The sequence below is a fragment of the Hydra viridissima genome, unplaced genomic scaffold (genome assembly GCF_058129835.1).
Source record: "Hydra viridissima isolate aposymbiotic clone 2 unplaced genomic scaffold, HvirCarnegie_v1 scaffold_15, whole genome shotgun sequence".
NCBI classification, from domain to species: Eukaryota; Metazoa; Cnidaria; class Hydrozoa; order Anthoathecata; family Hydridae; genus Hydra; species Hydra viridissima.
This window is the reverse complement of record NW_028324314.1, coordinates 10,052,260-10,071,679: the sequence shown is the minus strand read 5'-3', so window position 1 is coordinate 10,071,679 and position 19,420 is coordinate 10,052,260. Positions and strand designations below refer to the sequence as shown.

General features: G+C 28.8%; 2 protein-coding genes and 1 pseudogene across 3 annotated transcripts; all 3 read right to left on the bottom strand.

Moving 5' to 3' along the window:
- Positions 1-1,803: 1,803 nt before the first annotated feature.
- On the bottom strand, positions 1,804-4,916 carry LOC149878598 (uncharacterized; annotated as a pseudogene). Its single transcript, XR_016447528.1, has 7 exons — positions 4,727-4,916; positions 3,588-3,752; positions 3,215-3,337; positions 2,958-3,130; positions 2,687-2,751; positions 2,285-2,376; positions 1,804-2,030 (listed from the first exon to the last, which is right to left on the bottom strand). The product of XR_016447528.1 is annotated as an uncharacterized LOC149878598 (transcript).
- Positions 4,917-5,176: 260 nt separating this feature from the next.
- On the bottom strand, positions 5,177-8,470 carry LOC149878597 (uncharacterized). Its single transcript, XM_090072562.1, has 2 exons — positions 8,367-8,470; positions 5,177-6,320 (listed from the first exon to the last, which is right to left on the bottom strand). Exons 1-2 carry the CDS (start codon positions 8,468-8,470, stop codon positions 5,177-5,179), a joined length of 1,248 nt encoding a protein of 415 aa, XP_089928688.1.
- A 2,620-nt stretch (positions 8,471-11,090) lies between these two features.
- On the bottom strand, positions 11,091-13,631 carry LOC149878596 (uncharacterized). The gene has a single exon (XM_090072902.1). The coding sequence runs from the start codon at positions 12,922-12,924 to the stop codon at positions 11,674-11,676; it is 1,251 nt and encodes a 416-aa protein (XP_089929028.1). The 5' UTR covers positions 12,925-13,631; the 3' UTR covers positions 11,091-11,673.
- Between the last annotated feature and the right edge of the window lie 5,789 nt (positions 13,632-19,420).

Sequence of the window (19,420 nt, the reverse complement as noted above, 5' to 3'; positions counted from 1 at the left end):
TTCTATTTCTTACTAAGAACAAACAATCTTGCTTTATGAATTTCTTCAAATCCTAAAAGCTTTGGTAATTGAATTTAAAATATTTCTAAATAATTTCTTATTTATTTTAATATTTAAACGGAGTTTGTTAAAGTTAGATGGATATTTTGAAGAAATAGTTTTCAAGCTGTCAACTTATTAACATTTAATATCAATTCTTAGCCACATTTTTTATAACAAGATTTCGAACATATCCTGGTTGTGCGTCAAACCACGGATCACCAACGTAAATGTTAACGTCATGAAATACCCTAGTGTCATTATTTATCACGTTGTAAATAGTGGTTTCTTCTACCTGTATTGTAAAATTATAATTTCCATCTATAAGAAGCTGAGAAATTTTAATCTTTGTCCAATCCATCAATTGCATAACTAAGTTAGGTTCAAAATCTGAATTAGGATATCCATTTAATGCAGAAGCAAAATAAACATTATTTTCCGAATGAATCCAAACACCAGGGGTTCTATCTCCATAAGTACCCTCGTTATCTCCTTCAGTTAAATGAATTATATTTTTCCATGCTGCAGAGTTGTACGAAGGAAGTTTTACTTCAAACGAAAGTTCATATTCTTTTAAAAGGATATTTAGAAGTTTAACAATTTGGTTTTTCTTTATCTCAATTTCTTCAATCATGCTAAAATATTCTATTAAAAAAAATAGGATTGGAAAATCAACATCTTTTAGTGTACTGGTGTGCTTAGAAATAGAGCGGTATAAATAAAAAGACAATCTCTGTAAAGATTTAAAAATTTTGTTATATGTTTTTATTATACATATTTTTTTTAGGTTCGGCAACTTTTTTTTTTCAAAGTAACTTTTCAAAAATGTCACATGTTCTGTAACTCCCCCTTACCGTTTATCTAATAATCAAAATGGTAATTGATTAATTATAAGGGCTTAATTTTTACGATACTACCTAAGTATTTAAGTATTTACGCATCTAAGTATTTATGCATTTAAGAAATTAAGTAATAAGTACTCTGTACAATGTATACAAATCAACCGAAAAAAAAGAGTAGAAAACGGTTACCCCCGGCAGACAAAACAAACGTCACATCGTTATTACAGTATTTTACCTACACATTAGTTTACGATAACTAAATTTCTGATAAATCCTGGTTGCGCGATATACCAGGGATCACTCAAATACACCTTAACATTGTCAAATTCTTTTGGAAGTGTGTTTTGAATTGTGTACACTTCGGTCTCGGCAACCTGAATAGTGAAAATATATTTTTCATCAATAAGAAGTTGCGATATTTTAACTTTGATCCACTTCATTAATTGAGCTCTCACTGGCAGCACCGTCAATCAAACCTTTATAGAAGCACCGTCAATCAAACCGTTTAATGCAGAACTAAAGTACAAATAGTTATTTGGTTGAAACCATACTCCCCAGTGGGCACACGGACGACTTTAAGACGTCTTAAAGACGTCCCATCGTCTTTATTTTGTTTGGTTCGGAAATACAGAAAGACGTCCTGCGTGGAACGTCTTAAAGACATCCTTAGAGAAACGTAAAAAAGACGTCCCGATCGGACGTACAAAATTGGTTCAGTTTGGAAATACGGAAAAACGTTATAGATGGAACGCCGAAAAGACGTCTTATTCGTTTTTTTTTAATTTAATTTTTAGTTTAAATATTAACTCTAAATTATTTTTTCTAAAAACATTTTTTCTTAATTATATATATTAAACAAATTTAATTTAACTACCATATTCATTTTGAATAGAAGCAGAAAAATTCGAATTCAACACACAAATTAGTAAAGTAAAATTTATTTACAGAAAACTATTTACAAAAAATGGTTTGATGCTACGAATGCTGTGAATCATCACTTCCACAAAAATCATTAACATCATCCTTGTTAGCAGATAAGACGGAAGAACAATTTCTTCCGCCACCATTTTTTTCGATCTGGAGCACGTTTTAGAATGTTTCCAACAATCGAATGAACTTCATTCTCTGTTAAAGCATTCGGGGCACAGCCTAAGAAATGAGTTATAATATTAGTAAAATTGAATTTATGCAACAAACTCTTTTTAATCTGTTAATGTATAACTCAGATGATTTTTGTGCGTATGCAGTATGAATTGAAAGAACAATCTGTATAAAGCCCTTCAGAAATTATAAGCATAAGAAAATTTTATATAATAATAAAAATATTTTATATTAATGTAAAAATATACTATTATATAAAAATATATAATAACAAAAAAATATAATATATTAACAAAAAATACCTATAATTATCTTCATTAAATTTGTTTTTCGAAAACTCTCTTTTTTGGTACCAGCCAAGTTAAATAAACTCATCAGTTTATTTGACATCAATCTAAATAAATAAATGATAAAAATATAAACCAAAACCAATCATAAGCAGTTTAAAAATTATGGACACCAGTTTTAAAATTACGTTCTAGTAATATGCATCAAACATGCAATGATCTTAGAGATTAGGAATAGTTAGTGTATCTGATAGGGTGAGTTAGGGAGGGTGGTTTAGGGATGTAGAACATAAAGATGCAGATAATTGGTAATCAGCATGTAGAGAGTTAGCAGATTTAGGAGGTATAGAAGTGAAAACATGAAAAAAAAAATTGGAGAGAGTGCGTTACAGATGACATGAAAAAGCAAACACATACTTAACAAGCATTGCATTCACAGTTGCATAACTGGAATTACCACCAACATTTGATAATTGATACTTCTAAAAATAATGAACAGTGCAAATAATTAACATTTTGTTCATAACTTAAATGTTGTAGTTACTAGTCATACTAGTTCTAAATGACAAAGCTGGTTACCAAATCCGAGAAAATAGGTCAACAGGTAAAACCATGATAATACATGACTTAATCATCATTTCTTGTTTAAGGCTTTTAATTTATTTTTTAGAAAAGTACTACTTCTTACTATATTCTTTTCTACTTCTTTATCTGATAAAGAGGAGTCAAAATTTTTGAACTCTTCTAGCGTGTCAATCTGTGATACATCTAATGATGAACTATCTGCTCTTAATATATTTTTAATGCCCTCCATTTCATCACGAATGTCTGTTAGTAGATGGAGCACTTTGTATTGAAATTCTGAAAATTAAATAAAAGTGGTTATGAAAAACTTTAAAAGTATAATAAAGACAATATACTTTGAAAATTTACATATTTACATACTTCCTTCTTCTAAAGGGAATTTTGCATTATTCGACTTTTTTTTTGAATTTTCTATTTGAGAACTATCTGATTTTAAACAAACATCAGTTGGACTTAACTTCCTCATGGGTGCTTTTTGGGATACTGAAAAAGTAAAGCAAATTGTGTGAATATAGCTATGATAAATTATAAAAGATGATTCTTCTCATAGTCAAGAAAAAAAGAAAAAAAAAAAAAAGAAGCTGCATAAAACATACCAAGAAATTACAGTACAAAACAGATAAATTTGTAGTTTATAAACAAGAGTTAAAAATATAAACATGTGTATCTTTACAAATGGTTATTAAATGACAACTATAACATAATTTATGACAAATATAGAATATGAACTTACTTATTTTAGCTAATGAAGACTTTAAAGGAACATTCATGTTTTCTAGTATTGTTTTTTTTTATGATAATTTTGAGGGTCTGTCTGGGGTCATTAACAGCCTTTTAACAGCATGTGAGTTGGAGATATTTGATAAGCATCTGAAGTTTGTTATGTCAGGATATGTTACTAAAACAGAATTTAATCCAACAAAAATATTATTTTTAAAAGTTGACACAAAAATAACAATCAAGTTTCACATGTGTATGTATATATATATATATATATATATATATATATATATATATATATATATATATATATATATATATATATATATATATATATATATATAAAACGAAGAAACAACAACTATGTATGGTACTTAAAGTTTCATGCCTAGCAGCAATCATCAGCCATGAAATACAAATCAAAAATCTATAAAAACCGTTACAAATTGCAAAAATTACTGTATCGTGTACTCTGACGTCATATTAGGAAAAAGAGGAGGAAAAGAAAGAAAGAAAGAAAGCAATAAAGAAGTAAAGAAATGAAAGAAAGCAATAAAGAAATAAAGAAAAGAAAAGAAAGAAAGAAAAGAAAAGAAAAGAAAAGAAAAGAAAAGAAAAGAAAGAAAGGAAGAAAGAAAGAAAGAAAAGAAAGGAAAGAAAGAAAAGAACGAAAAGAAAGAAAAGAACGAAAAGAAAGAAAGAAAAGAAAGGAAAGAAAGAAAAGAAAAGAAAAGAAAGGAAAGAAAAGAAAAGAAAAGAAAAGAAAAGAAAAGAAAAGAAAAGAAAAGAAAAGAAAAGAAAAGAAAAGAAAAGAAAAGAAAGAAATAATATAGGCCTAGTCACCAGTATCAAATTTCGAAAGAAGAATACATATATATGTAAATAATAACTTTGCAAACATATAATTTTTTTTAACAACATACAGTTTAGATCAGGTCTTGGTATTAACATTTTCTTTTTCTTGGTCTTTTTTTTGTTGGGATCTTTTTTTTCAAGCACCTCATTTTCAATTTCATTTGAAGTGGTAAACTCAAAACTTTCGCATAACTCTCTTTCATCTTTTATTAAAATTTTAAAAAGTATTAACACACCAAACATAAGATGCCTATCAAAAAAAATTTTAATCTAACTATACAAACACATACTGTTTACCATCTCTAATTTTCTCTTTTAACTTAACAAACTTGTACCACGATGGATCAGGTGGAGTCAGTTCTTTGTATGCTCTGAGGACATTTCCTCCTGACTGCCAATATATATAATCTTCATCTACCCAGACTGACGGTATAACACCTTCCTCTTCCAAATTTTCTTCCACCAAAACTGCTCTGCACCAAGCCATTTTTATTAAATTTTTCAAGGTGTTTTCTAAAAAATATATTTTTATGAAATAAACAAATGAAAAGAGCAAGACTATTTCTTTGAAAACAATAAAACAAATATCATAACATAGAATTTAGAAATATTATTATTTATTATATTATATAAATATTAATATTACATTTACAATCAAATGAAACATTTAAAATGGGCTAAGTTCATTTATTGCTAATGACACCCTTGAATTAAAAAACAACACAGTAAAGATTTATTTAAGGAAAATCACCCTCTTTCTATTTCATGCAAAACAGGAAATATTGCTAATCCACGTTGTTCCGGTAAGCATACACATTTCTTAATAAAACAAGCTCTATAAAGGATCTTACTCTTCAATTTTACATTTCTTCGATGTGGAAGTAACACTATGTTTAGATATGAAGACCAAATTTGCGTATTATACACATCTTCCAAGTGCCTAATTTTTACTACATCACATAAAAAAGAATCATCTGATATGATTTCTTTAACAAATGCAATGCTGTTGTTTTTAAGAAGAAAGCAATTATCTTTTCCTCCACTAGATATCTTGGTTGAGAGATTTTTTTTTGTTAGAAACCCAAATGAACTTTCCCATTGAGTTTGTCTTTTTACAATTTGTGCAACTGGATTAGAAGAGCCTTTTACAGCTTTCTTTACACGCTGAAGAAAATTTTCATAAGGAAAACATGATATTGTGTTCAATGAACTATTATAGTTTAAACAATCATCAGGCAAATGTAATAGATTATGAATATTGTACACTGTAAATGTATTTCCATAGATATATTTGCAATTATAAACGAACTGTGTTATTAAACTCCTTGCATAACCAATATACTGCATGCAAAAGTTATCATCAGACTGTAACATAATACTTATTGCAATGCTTAATGCCAAGAAATGTTTGTATGAATCTTTAGATAAAATACATCGTACAACAACTGGACCGGTATACAAAAGAAATTGACGAAATTCAGTTGCCTTCCATCGATCTAAGTCATTGAGACTTCGTGGCTGACGTACAAATTCACTTGGCATGTGTCCGTTTAATGATAGGAGACAGCTTGAAATTTCTTCAAATTGATGAGCAGCTATTTTACCACCAGGACCTAATTTCCAATAATTCAATAACCTACGGACAACACCTAAACATACAAGATGCATGTAGTCCAAAAGGAAATTGTTGATCATATCTAAATTAATCAAAACTAAAGGAGATATAGATGTTTGATGGTGATTATATCCAAAATTTTTAAATGTTATGTTTTCCCTTAGAGGATAATCAATCTCATCGTTAAAAACAACACAACCTTCATATGTTCCATGAATACAACATCTTTTACAAGAGTCATAACCAGTGTGGGATATGATATATTTCAAAAACTCTCTAACGCATAAAGAGTTCAATTTTAATAAACCTCTGAAAACTTCAGAGGTTTATTAAAATTGAACTCTTTATGCGTTAAGAGCAGCGATGCTTTTCACGTGAAAAGCTTTAACATTGGTGAAAAACATTTACATTTCCTATATAAGTTCATTTTTAAAAATCGTTATAAAAATAAGTTAGGGTTAAGGTAGTTTTTTCTGGAATCATAACTTTCTATGAATAAATATATAAAATCTTAAACTCGGTTTCTTTTCAATTGACTGACGGAAATTTGTACCTTATTAGTACAAAAAAAGTTATTAAAAACTGCCAATATACTTCAGAAAAGAAAAAAATTTAATTTTTGTTATAAAGATAAAGATAACAATACTTACAAAAACAATAATGATAACTAATAATAAAAATAATAAAAATGATAATAATCATCATAATAATAATACAAATAATAACAATAATATAATTATTAATAATAAAAATAGTAAAATAATAATAATAATAATAATAATAATAGTAATAATAATAATAATAATAATAATAATAATAATAATAATAATAATAATAATAATAATAATAATAATAATAATAATAATAATAATAATAATAATAATAATAATAATAATAATAATAATAATAATAATAATAATAATAATAATAATAATAATAATAATAATAACAATAATAATATGATAAGTATTAATATAAACAAAAATAGTAATAATACTATAAATAATAAAGATAATAATAATAATGTAATATATATTAATACAAGTAATAATAATAATAATATTAACAATAGCATAAGTAATAAAAGTAATAATAATAACAAAAGATTAAAAAAAGTTTAATAGAAACTTCTGCAGTTAAAGTTCGAATCTAAAATAGTGAATAACTTGCTGTAAGTTCCTTCTTGTAAAAGTAGCAGAAGAAAGGGAATCACCTAAAAGATTAACCTTTAAAAGAAGTTAAATAGAAAGGAAGTTTATTGGTGTAAATACCATTTTACTGCAAATAGTAACAGAGAAGAGTTCCAAACAAGAAATCTGCCCGCATTTGATCAAATCTAAATTAATTAAGCTATTGAAGACTGTGGCTCACCATTATTTATGATTTTGCAGTATGTAGTGTCAGCTTTGTATGAACAAACCCATAATCTTATGAACTTTTTGTATTCAAAACGAATCTATATTAAAAATACAAAAAAGAAAAAAATTATTGTTTAATAGTAAAGACGTTTAATTTGTTAATAGGACTTATACAATTACTAAAGTTTTTATCTTCGTTTTCATCATTCAATAATTTGAATAATGTTTAATGCATAATTAAATGCCACGTTTTTTTACTTCTATCACTGAATGTTGTTCACTTGGATTATTGTTTAAAGTTATTGTTTTTATGTCTTCGTTTATCTTGTTTTTACGATTAGATGTGTCCTTGTAAACACATATATTCAATCAACATTTATGACAATTTAGTGCTTCATTTCCTCAATAAATTTCAAAAGTCTAGTTAGGTTAAAAAAGAATTTTGAAGACATATTTTTGAAAGAATAATGTGGTTTGAAATTGAAGATAGTAGCAATAAGTTACCGTAAGGTCCCCATCTTGAAATTTCTGAAATTAAGGTGCGAGTGCAAGAATCAAACTTGAAATTTAAAGTTTGGTTTCGAAAAGATTTGTTTTAAAACATGCTACAGTTGTAAAGGTTCATGTAGTAAAATCTTCTGTGGAAATAAAATCTTTCTGTAGAAACAAAATTTTGCGAGATACTTAGCATATTTATTGATGAATAAAAAACTTATTCTTTGGTTTCACTATGAGTAAAACTTTTCAAAATTTTTGGTAAACTGTTGTTAACATCATCATTGTTTATCATTACTTATAATTGTTTATCTCTTAAAAAATTCATTATTATATATGATAGTTTATTAAAGTTTTTAGCTCCAGCCTTTGCTTGATTTACAAAATTAAACCCGACAGCTTATTGTACAACCTTAGTTTTTGGTTAAAGTTGTTACTTTATAAACTACTGAAGTCTTCCATTATAAACTCTTCAGAATCTTTTGGAGAGCAAGCAATTTTTAAACTACGTTTGAAATCCGGTTTTTTTGATTTACCAGCATCACCAGAAAGGAATATTTTTTCTTTTTTCATTGTCGTTATTTACCGTACAATTTTTAAAGTATAGCTCAGGACTAAATTTTACAAAACTATACTGTAACAAACTCATCACTCTTAATGAAATATATAAATAGAAATATATAATATGTAAAAAAACACTCATGTGACATTCATAATGTCAACTTATTGTTTTAACATGGGACTTTATCCTGTGAGAAATTAAGTTTTTTAAATTTGTAAGCGAGATGTTTTTAGGAAATAATATCTTATATACATATATACAAGAATATGAAATAGAGATTCGAGAGAGTTAAATATTGCTCTTGCGCTTTATCTATTTGTGTTAATTTTAAAAAATTATTTCCTAACGTAAGATGGAATTAATAGTTTGTACTGAAATATAAAGAAGATATTTCGGTAAATCTTAATTTGATAGCGCTTTTATGAGTTTCGGAAAAAGATTGCGCATGTTTTAACGTTAGCTCCTTATTTTTAGCTTCATCAGAAAAAAAAAGAGGGTTCTATTTAACAATGCACGACAAACATACTAAACTCGCGTTTTAAAATGCTGTCAAATTAGAAACAAATCCATGTTTTTTTAACTGAAAAACTAAAAGACCAGGTAACCCCTCGTGGATCAAAAGTGGCAGCCAAAACTCTAAAATATTTAAAATGTTTAGAAAATAGAAATATTTAAAATGTTTAGGATGATAATTTAATAGTTAGAACAGTTCGTTATATTACAAAAAAATAAATGAGTCAGAATATGTTTCTAAGTTAAATCTCAAATGAACCAGTTTAAAACTCAAGAGTTCATCTATGATACCAGTTGGGTCATTCCACGCCAAACGGTCCAATTTCCGAAATAATCCCCGCACTACCATCTCCGATTTTAATAAAATTTTGACAGTATGTTGTTAAGCATGTTTCATGAACATTGCCAAAATTTCAGATCAAAATAATTATTTTTTCGGATTTTGTGGTACTTTTTGTAAAGCTTACCCAAACTTCAGTATCTGTCAGTAGCTAAAATTCGTATACTTGGGGTCCTATATTTTTGCAATGAAAGGGTAATATATCTTAAAAACGTGGTTTCTTAGTAAACCGAAGGTGCAGATCACAAATATTTTATTACAAGTTTCATATTATGTCTATATTTTAGTCTATGGTTCGCCAAATATCGTCACAAACGTAACACTATAAATATTTTTTTATTTATTTGTAGGGTCATATCTCTAAAACTAAAAGTTTTTGAATATTGCTATTTTGTCAAAAGGTTCTACATACTGTCATAATGATATGGATTAAAAATTTGCTATTTTAAAAATTTCTCTGCTGAGTTATTCTGAGTGCAATATGGCGAAAAAAGTGAAAAACCCTAAAATAACGTGTGTTTGAAACCCTAAAACATGATGTGGGCAAATTTTTTTTGTTTTTTTAATTGTATTATTGGAAAGACCTTATTTCAAAATTTTAAAAACAATAAAAACTGTTTTGGTGAGATTTTTCTTATGAACGAAAAAAACTTGGTCAATATATAAATTTTTTGAATTTTACAATTTCGTCCTAAACATAAAGATTTATCATACTGCATCAAAATCAAAGCTTAATATGCCAAAAATCAAAAAATTTTAATGTTCAAAAAATATTTTTTAACATTTGCTTGAGTTATTTCTAGGGATTTTCGGGTCTGGGTACCCGGTTTTTTTCGGACACGGCGAGTCTGTGGCTGAATACCCGGTCTAAGACTCGGCGAGTCTCGTGATTTGAATGCCTGGACTTGTTTCGGACGCATCAGGGTGTTTTTTGAATCCCTGACCTCTCTAGTCATCTGTATGTGATGCATAATAGCATGCTTAGATAATGCTAAAGTTATATTATCGCTAGGGCGACCCACGGTAAAAAAGTTCATAAAATTAACGGTTGGATCAAAACTGTCAATTACAAAATAGTTGGGTAAATCTAATCCAGAAAGAAGCAAAATATAAATTACAATATTTTCTAATGTATTTTAAAACAATTTTGTATCATTTAAGAAACTCTTCAAGGTATTGGAAGTGTGCACTTTAAGAAAATATTAATATGGAACATGAGTTAACAATACGCTAAAGCCTATTAAAATAAATGTTGAAGCTTTTAGTAGAAACGCTTCTAATCTTGCAACATCCCAATTAGCAATTGATTTTATGTTAAGAAAATTAAAAGAATCTAATGGTACTTTAAGTAGAGAGCTTTTAATGACAATAAAAACTAGAATATATAGCCATTAAATTCAAGATTTAGAAGAGCTATTTTAATCTCTTGAAAATGGTACTACACCAAGGATAAGAAAAAAACTTACAACATTTATTGAAGAGATTATCTTATTATCTATAAAATACTGCGGATAAATGCATGTTATTGGCAATTTAAAATACTAGAGAAGTTTAGGCAACTGACTATGGGCACCAACCAAAAAGGGGCGCTTGTTTTTTTGTTATATATGTATTTTTTTAAATTTTATTACGAAATTTTAGGCGACGATTATTCATATGCCTAAGAGCACCATCAATCCAACACGTCACAAATGCGGTCCTGGTTATAGATGCAAAATCTAGTTAAACAATACAGCTTTTACAACACATTTTCTGCAACAAAAAACTAAAAACAAATATTTTTATGTTAACATATTGTTTCTTATCTACAAAAAAAAAAATTTGTTATAGAAAAAATTCAGTTGTACGAAACTATAATCAACTTGATTCCAAATTATATTATTAAAATAGCTTCAAATTTGGAATTAGTGTCTGAAACAACAATTGACGGTAAATTGTAATATCGACCTGTTGCAGAACTGATTGTATTTGGAATGACTGCAATAACATGCTGCTCAGGAACCCAACAATTGTCCTTGGTGCTAGGCCAGTAAAATGACTGAGTCATACCATGAGGATGCATAAAATCAATGAAAACATCTTCCTGTTCTTCTGAAATTTCACAAACATGTCCAATCCACCAATGTGCATCGTAAATACATGCAACAAAATTTCCAGGACTAAGATCAGACAGTGAAACTAATTTGGTTGAGTTGTTTTTGTAACTCTCATTAATGTTTGCAATAAAAGATGTATTGTCATTTGAAATATGACTGATGCAAACCTGATTTTCATTTACAGGTACAAATTTGTGATTATCGCGAGTACCTGCAACTGTGTTTCCAGTACTAAATCGTTTCTCTTGATTGTCTTTAATATTGTCTACTTCACATAAATAAATGAAATACCTGTGATACTTTCCTTGCAAAAATCATATAAATTTAAGGGCGTTAAAATTTGATTATCAATTGGCCGTTGAAGACTGGCACGTGCTGCTAAACGCTTCACAGTTCCTCCAATTCCATCACAGGGAGATTTTTCATGACTAGTTGCAAAGAAATTCCATTCTGCTCTAATACCATAGCCAGTATAATGGTGACATAAATTCATAAATTTTTTGAAGTTTTTGTACTGTGCAGCTGAACCGTCACTGAAATAATGAACAAGTTCAAAAGATAAAAATGTTTTAAGTTCAGTTAATAATTTACTAAGAAATACATGAACAGAAATATTATCGTGATGCATGCAATTACTGATAACACAATAACATTTATTTTTAAGTATGTCATTAAGTTTGTAGTAAACAACAAAAGGATGCAAAGTTGTTTGGCTGTTTTCCCAGTAAAACCCTTGAACAGCATCTTGCACAACAAATAAATAGTTTTCAGAAAAATCCATCAAAATGAACAACTCATTTGATTTCAGTTCATTTTTCAATAATTGCAAATAGTTGTTTTGGTTTTTGGCAATAAAATGATGCTTAGATAAAATAGATACTTTTGAAATTAAATCATCTATGAAGTCATCTACTGGTAATTGCAAAGATTCTAAAGTTTCACGATCTACTTTTATCCATTGCTTGAATGTTATAGTTTCATCAGATTCAAAGTCTTTAAATTGCTCTTCAAGAAAAGCCTTTAACATTTCATTCCCTGGACATTTATCGCAACGATGAAGCATACATTCTTTAGATTCAATATCACAAACTATTTTTTCAATTAGACATTTATAGTCTACCATAACTGGGCTACTTGCAAGCATTAATTTTATATTCTGGTGAATAGTACATACACAAATACGATGGGTACCTGAAGATCTAACAGTTATACACCATTTTGGACGTAACTCGCAGAATTTAGAAAATCTGACTTCAGCTCCATTTTCTTTTTTATACTCCAAAAAAAGTTCCTTTAAATTAACTAACAGTAATTTTTTTTGCATATGCACTTTTTTTGCACCAATGCCTACAGATACAAAATCCTTTTTCCCTGGACATGTTCTGCTAAAAGCTTCGTGTTCATAAAATTTCAAAATTTTTTCTTTAACATGTTCTGGCAATTTCTTTGCTCCATTTCTTTCTGGAAGTGCTAAGATTCCACTTTTTGCTTTTAACTTTTTTGCTGCTTTAGCCATTCTGTCTGATACTTTAAACTCACTACATATTTTTATTCTTGACTAACTGTTTGGTATAAGAGTTAAAACTTGAACTTTTTCACGGGGATTACTGATTGTAGATATTTTATCTTTCAATTCTAATATCAAATCTAACCAGTCAATGCAATTCTCACACTCTACACTTGCTTAGTGGTAGGACACTATTATCTGGTGATAAACCACTAACAACAACTATTTTTTCTGCAACTGCTATTTGCACTTTCGAAATTTTGCTTTTTACATAACTAGCATGATCTCTCTTACTAACACGTTTTCTTAAAGGTGAAATTCCAAGCTCAGAATGGCTAGTCTCTTGGTCAATACATCTTAAGCCTTTAATTGAGCAACGATTGGCCATACCAAAAGGGTTTAAACAATGGCGCTGTAAATACGTGCATTTAACCAACAGCAGTGATTTGTGGTGGAAACAAATTAAATTAATATTTTTAATTAAATTATAAGTTCGCCTCACAATCAAACTCTGTTCCTCGTTCGAAAGTTCTGAGCAAAAGTCAATAAAACCCTTTTTTCGAGAATAAGTACTTAAATGACATAAACTTCCATCAAATTTTCCTATACAACAAGTAGTTAAGTTTTGTTCAACAGACATGTCAGGATAAATTTAAAATAACTCTTATTATAACATCTATTCTAATTTTCGTCTTCGAATATTAGATGTTTGTGATTAACTTAAATATTTGAAATTAATTTAGAGAAATTTGTCCGTAGAATAATAACATACTTACTTACTAAAATTACCTCTACATGGCAATAGTTAATATACAGACCTTAATATAATTTTTAAAATATCAAAGACTTTGCAGACCTAACTTAGCTTATAAAAACTAGATTTTTTTCGTTCATAAGAAAAATCTCACCAAAACAGTTTTTATTGTTTTTAAAATTTTGAAATAAGGTCTTTCCAATAATACAATTAAAAAAACAAAAAAAATTTGCCCACATCATGTTTTAGGGTTTCAAACACACGTTATTTTAGGGTTTTTCACTTTTTTCGCCATATTGCACTCAGAATAACTCAGCAGAGAAATTTTTAAAATAGCAAATTTTTAATCCATATCATTATGACAGTATGTAGAACCTTTTGACAAAATAGCAATATTCAAAAACTTTTAGTTTTAGAGATATGACCCTACAAATAAATAAAAAAATATTTATAGTGTTACGTTTGTGACGATATTTGGCGAACCATAGACTAAAATATAGACATAATATGAAACTTGTAATAAAATATTTGTGATCTGCACCTTCGGTTTACTAAGAAACCACGTTTTTAAGATATATTACCCTTTCATTGCAAAAATATAGGACCCCAAGTATACGAATTTTAGCTACTGACAGATACTGAAGTTTGGGTAAGCTTTACAAAAAGTACCACAAAATCCGAAAAAATAATTATTTTGATCTGAAATTTTGGCAATGTTCATGAAATATGCTTAACAACATACTGTCATAATTTTATTAAAATCGGAGGTGGTAGTGCGGGGACCTTTGGACCACTTGGCGTGGAATTGACCCAGTTAGACAATATGTTTGAGTTTTGCATGCTGAATGTATAAGCTTAAAGAACCGTAAAATTAAACTGTTATCAAAGTATTCTTTTTTTTAAATTAAAGAAAGTTTCTCTTTTCTTTCCGAAGAATGTGAAAATTCCGAAGAATGCGAAAATTCCGAAGAATGTGAAAATGTTATAAGAAAAACTATACTTTTGTAATCAATGTCAGTTATGAAATGTGGTATAAAAGTAAAGAAGCTAATAAGGTACATCTCAGCTGAAGTCATTTTTACAATTCGAAATATCAGTTTTTACCATGTAAAGATTGAACATTTTTTCATAAACTTTTCCATTTATTTCTTCAAATCTTCGAATCGACATTGTCAATTGGTTTTCAGAAAAATGGGCATTATCTCAAAAATAAAAATAAAAAAAAAATGAGTGAAAGTAAGCAACTAGCTAAAAAAAGTGTTTTTTTTTTACATACTCTGTTATCAGTTTTTGGTAAAATGAATAATAAGATCGTTTGTAATTGCAATAATCAAAAAATTGAAAAAACATTTTTTTTAACGTTAAGGACTTTGTTTAATTTAAAGAAGCTTTGCGTCAAACTAAATTCTCCATGTAAATGCATTTAAAGTTATTTTCCTAAGCTAAATAAAAAAATAACCTTTAATGCGGCCAATGCGGTTATGACGATATTACAAACCTATGTTATTACAGCTTTTTATAACATTTTTTACAACTTACTCATCCGTTGGTTTGTAATGAAAGTGATAGTTTTTTCGTTATCCCCCTCCGATTCATTCAAGTTAATTCAACCAATTCGAAACATTTACATATAACACGTCACTAGTTACAGTGGTCCTAAAGTCACACGTATTATGAAACATCAAATACATTTTGTGATTCTTGCGAATGGCAGAGATCTCTGCTTGAAACGTGATAATCTACGAAGAAACTTACGCTAACATCCATTTCATCTAATATATTTCAATTTAGATTTTTTTTTAATGAAAATTATATAAAATAAAAATTTACTATAGCCTATAGTAATTATATATTCCCCGAGATTTCTCGAAAAACCACAGGTTATATTTTACAAATGTAACCACAAGTATTACCCGTGGGTTTATAAAGAATTGCTGACTGATGCAAATCGCTTGCAAATGTTTCTGAATAAACCCACGGGTTTCAGAACGCAAAAACATTGAAAAAACCTTTGACTTAATGTCAAAAGTTAAAACTTTAAAAAAGTCTGTTTTAGCTAATTCTGCTAGAATTGTGGCTTTATAGGATCTGGAAACAAGACAAGGAAAGGTGCATTTAAATTTCGAAGTGTCTTTGTTGAGCGCAATGCGCTCTACCTAGCCATAAGCTGCTCAGAGCGCAATATTGTACACGCATGCGCAATTATTTTATTACAACAGTGCGATGTATATTTTACAATAAAGCTGGTTAGATAGGCGATTAGGGTAAGGGTAAGTGTGAGGTTGAGGGTGAGGGTTAGGGTTTAGGGTTAGGGTTAGGGTTAGGGTTAGGGATAGGGATAGGGATAGGGATAGGGATAGGGATAGGGATAGGGATAGGGATAGGGATAGGGATAGGGATAGGGATAGGGATAGGGATAGGGATAGGGATAGGGATAGGGATAGGGATAGGGATAGGGATAGGGATAGGGATAGGGATAGGGATAGGGATAGGGATAGGGATAGGGATAGGGATAGGGATAGGGATAGGGATAGGGATAGGGATAGGGATAGGGATAGGGATAGGGATAGGGATAGGGATAGGGATAGGGATAGGGATAGGGATTAGGGTTAACATCAACAAGATTAAAAAAAAAAAAAAAAAAAAACTTAGCGCATGCGTACAAAGTATTGCGCTCCGAGTAGCATATGGCTGCGTAGAGCGCATTGCGCTCTAAGTAGCAACGGCCTTTAAATTTTTATTGCATGAAATTTAATAAAAAAATGATTTAAATAAAAGTATATCGGAAAAAAAAATGTTTGTTTTCGATATATTTATTTATAATTACGAAGTTTTCGCAAAATTACAGCAAGATTTTGCAAGCCACCACAAACCATCGGAAAAGATCGGAAAATAAAAAGATTAAATCACATCGGAGTCACCTTTATAAACTATTTCTCACATCGGAATTTACCCATTTACGCAATTTCCGATAGCGGGATGCTCTACTGCAAATTTAAACCAGTTTTATCTCCATTATGGCAATAGCAGAATGGAGATAAAACACACTCACCAACAATCTATTGTTAGTGATAGAAAACGATTATCTAACGTAATACTATTTTGAGAAATTAGGACATAATACGTCTATGATAATTGTTTCAGAAAATAACCTAATATAGTTAACTCATGGTAATTCGAATCTTCAAGGAAGCAAGAAAAACGGTTTGACTTAACGAAGGTTCGATTTAAGCGAAATTCCCTTTAAAACATATAAGGTAGGTATGTGTGCAAAATTTTTAAACTATTCAAATATTTAATTATTATACATCTTTGTAAAGAGCTTTAAACCAGTATTACGATGGTGAAAATTTCATAAAAAACTAATGATTCCACTAAAAGTTATGCCCATTTAAGTGACAAAAATTCATTATAAGGAATGCTTAAGAAAACTGCAACCAACCTAAAAAAATAGCATTCGGCTTACGGTGGTTTTATAATTGAACTTCATTGTTTAGTTTATAGCGCAATACTTTGCCTCGGTTATATTTTTATTCAACTAATAACAGAATATGGTTTTTTGTGTGTGTGTTTGTGTGTAAGTCACGTTTTGAATACTTTAAAAAATCACCATTATTTTAAATAAAGTTTCATTTTTCTAAAAAAACAATTTTTTTAATGAATAAAAAAGTCAAATACACAAAATGCTCATAATTGTGAATCCCCCCCCCCCCCAACCTCTACAACAGAAGAATATTTGGTACCTTTACTGCGTGGAAAAATAGAAAATGAGCTTGTCATTATTTTTTAATGAAATTTGGCAGGTACATAGAAAATAGATATATAAAATTGATCCAAAAGTTAGAAAAAAAACCCATCACTCCTTCAATGTCAATTCACTACCAGAACAGGAATGAAGTTTTCAATAGCAATGAAATCACTAAAAAAGTTAGTAAGTGCAAAAAAAAAAACAAATTACAGTAAACTTACAACACTCTACTTTTAAAATATTATCTAAGTCAATATAAAATTTTAAAAAAAAGACGAGAAAAATCCATCAACACGACACCTACCTCGAGCACGCGGTGAAAAAATGGTCACAGTTATCTTTAAAATCGGTGCCGTAAATCGCAGATACGCACGTACCTATATAAGGTATTAGCGATTTTTTTAATCAATGCTAAAATATTAACATAAAACATAGAAAATATTTTGGCAATAAAAAATGTGTGGAAAAAAGATTTAGTGAAAGAGGTTATATATATCAGTTTATTTTAGCATTTTTGATAAATCTTTTTCCATAATTGAGTTTATTTTGTTTATCATTCATGAATACACTCCCCGTAGTCATTGATTATCATGTAGCTTTGTAATGATACAAGAAATAAAAATATGTATATATATAAGAAAGTATATGAAAATATAAGAAAATATAATATAAGAAAAAGGATAAACAAGGGAAGTTTCATAGGCGTTGGCTTCCACACACGTTCCGTATCAGCTGGTTTAAGAAAAAGAGTTTCTCATTTAAAGATAATTAGAAAAGGAACCTAAATCCCAGATATGTTATAGACATAAATTTATTTTTTAATTGTAAAGTAATCTTAAATGTCGTACATGTTTTGTGATAAAATTTTGCTTTCTGTGATCAGTAAGTAGCAGTTAAATCTATTTGAGTGACAAAACACTTTTTAGACTCTATGAAAAATGTTTTTATTTTAATTAAAGCTGCTACAGAATCGTTTACCGTTGCTCAAAATGTTTCATTGAAAATTGGCCTCCTTGCTTAAATTCTGGAAAGTCTTCCAAAGGAATACGAGTTATCATTTGAATTTATGATAAACTTTTTTTTTAAACATACTGGATGAGTGTGATTCACTTAGGAAATTCTTCACTTTGAGGTTAACGAGGTTGAGATTGACGAAGGAAAAAATTCTGAGAAATCAATGAAAAAGATATGTACAAGGCCATTTGTAAACAAATAGGTTGTCGGGAAACAACCACAACGCGCTGGTGATATAATCAAATGTCAAAAAAAAGAAATGAGTCTCTTCAAAGATAAAGTTGTGCGAAGAAAATATCTCCAACAGATCTATGATCTTCTTATAACAATTCGGCCAACTAGCGTTGAATCCGAAAGAGCATTTTCTGCTGCCGGTATTATTTTAAACAAGCTGCGGTGCGGAATGGACGACAAAACTCTGGATGCTTTTTGTTTTTAAAGAAGTTACTTTCATGGAATAAAAGATAAAGGTTCTACCAAAAAGATCAATAAATTTGCATTCTTTTCAAGTTTTCATGATTCTTAAATTTATTTACTTTGCTTTGAAAGTTTAAAATATCTAATACCGGTTTTAACACCGGTATTCCTGCATTATATTTTTATAATACCGAAATACCGGTATTGATTTTTTTTCCGGTATTGGTTACTCTAATTGCAACTGAATAAAAGAGCGATTGTTAAGGATAAAAATTAGCATGAATACATTATAAACAAACGTATGAATGCGGGGTTTTTTTTAAAAAAAATCTAACAAGAAAGTTAAAATCTTCAATATTTATTTTACTTTGATAACAATTTAATTTCATATATATTTTTTGTACTAACGACTGACTTCATAAGTATTTCAAAAAAGTTCACTTATACAATGAATATTTGTCAGTCTATCAAAATGTTGTTTTATGATAGATCTTTAAGGAAAAAGTACCTGGTACTTACTGATTTTTTAATGTAGAAAAAGTTATAAATAATACACTTCTATTCAAAATTTT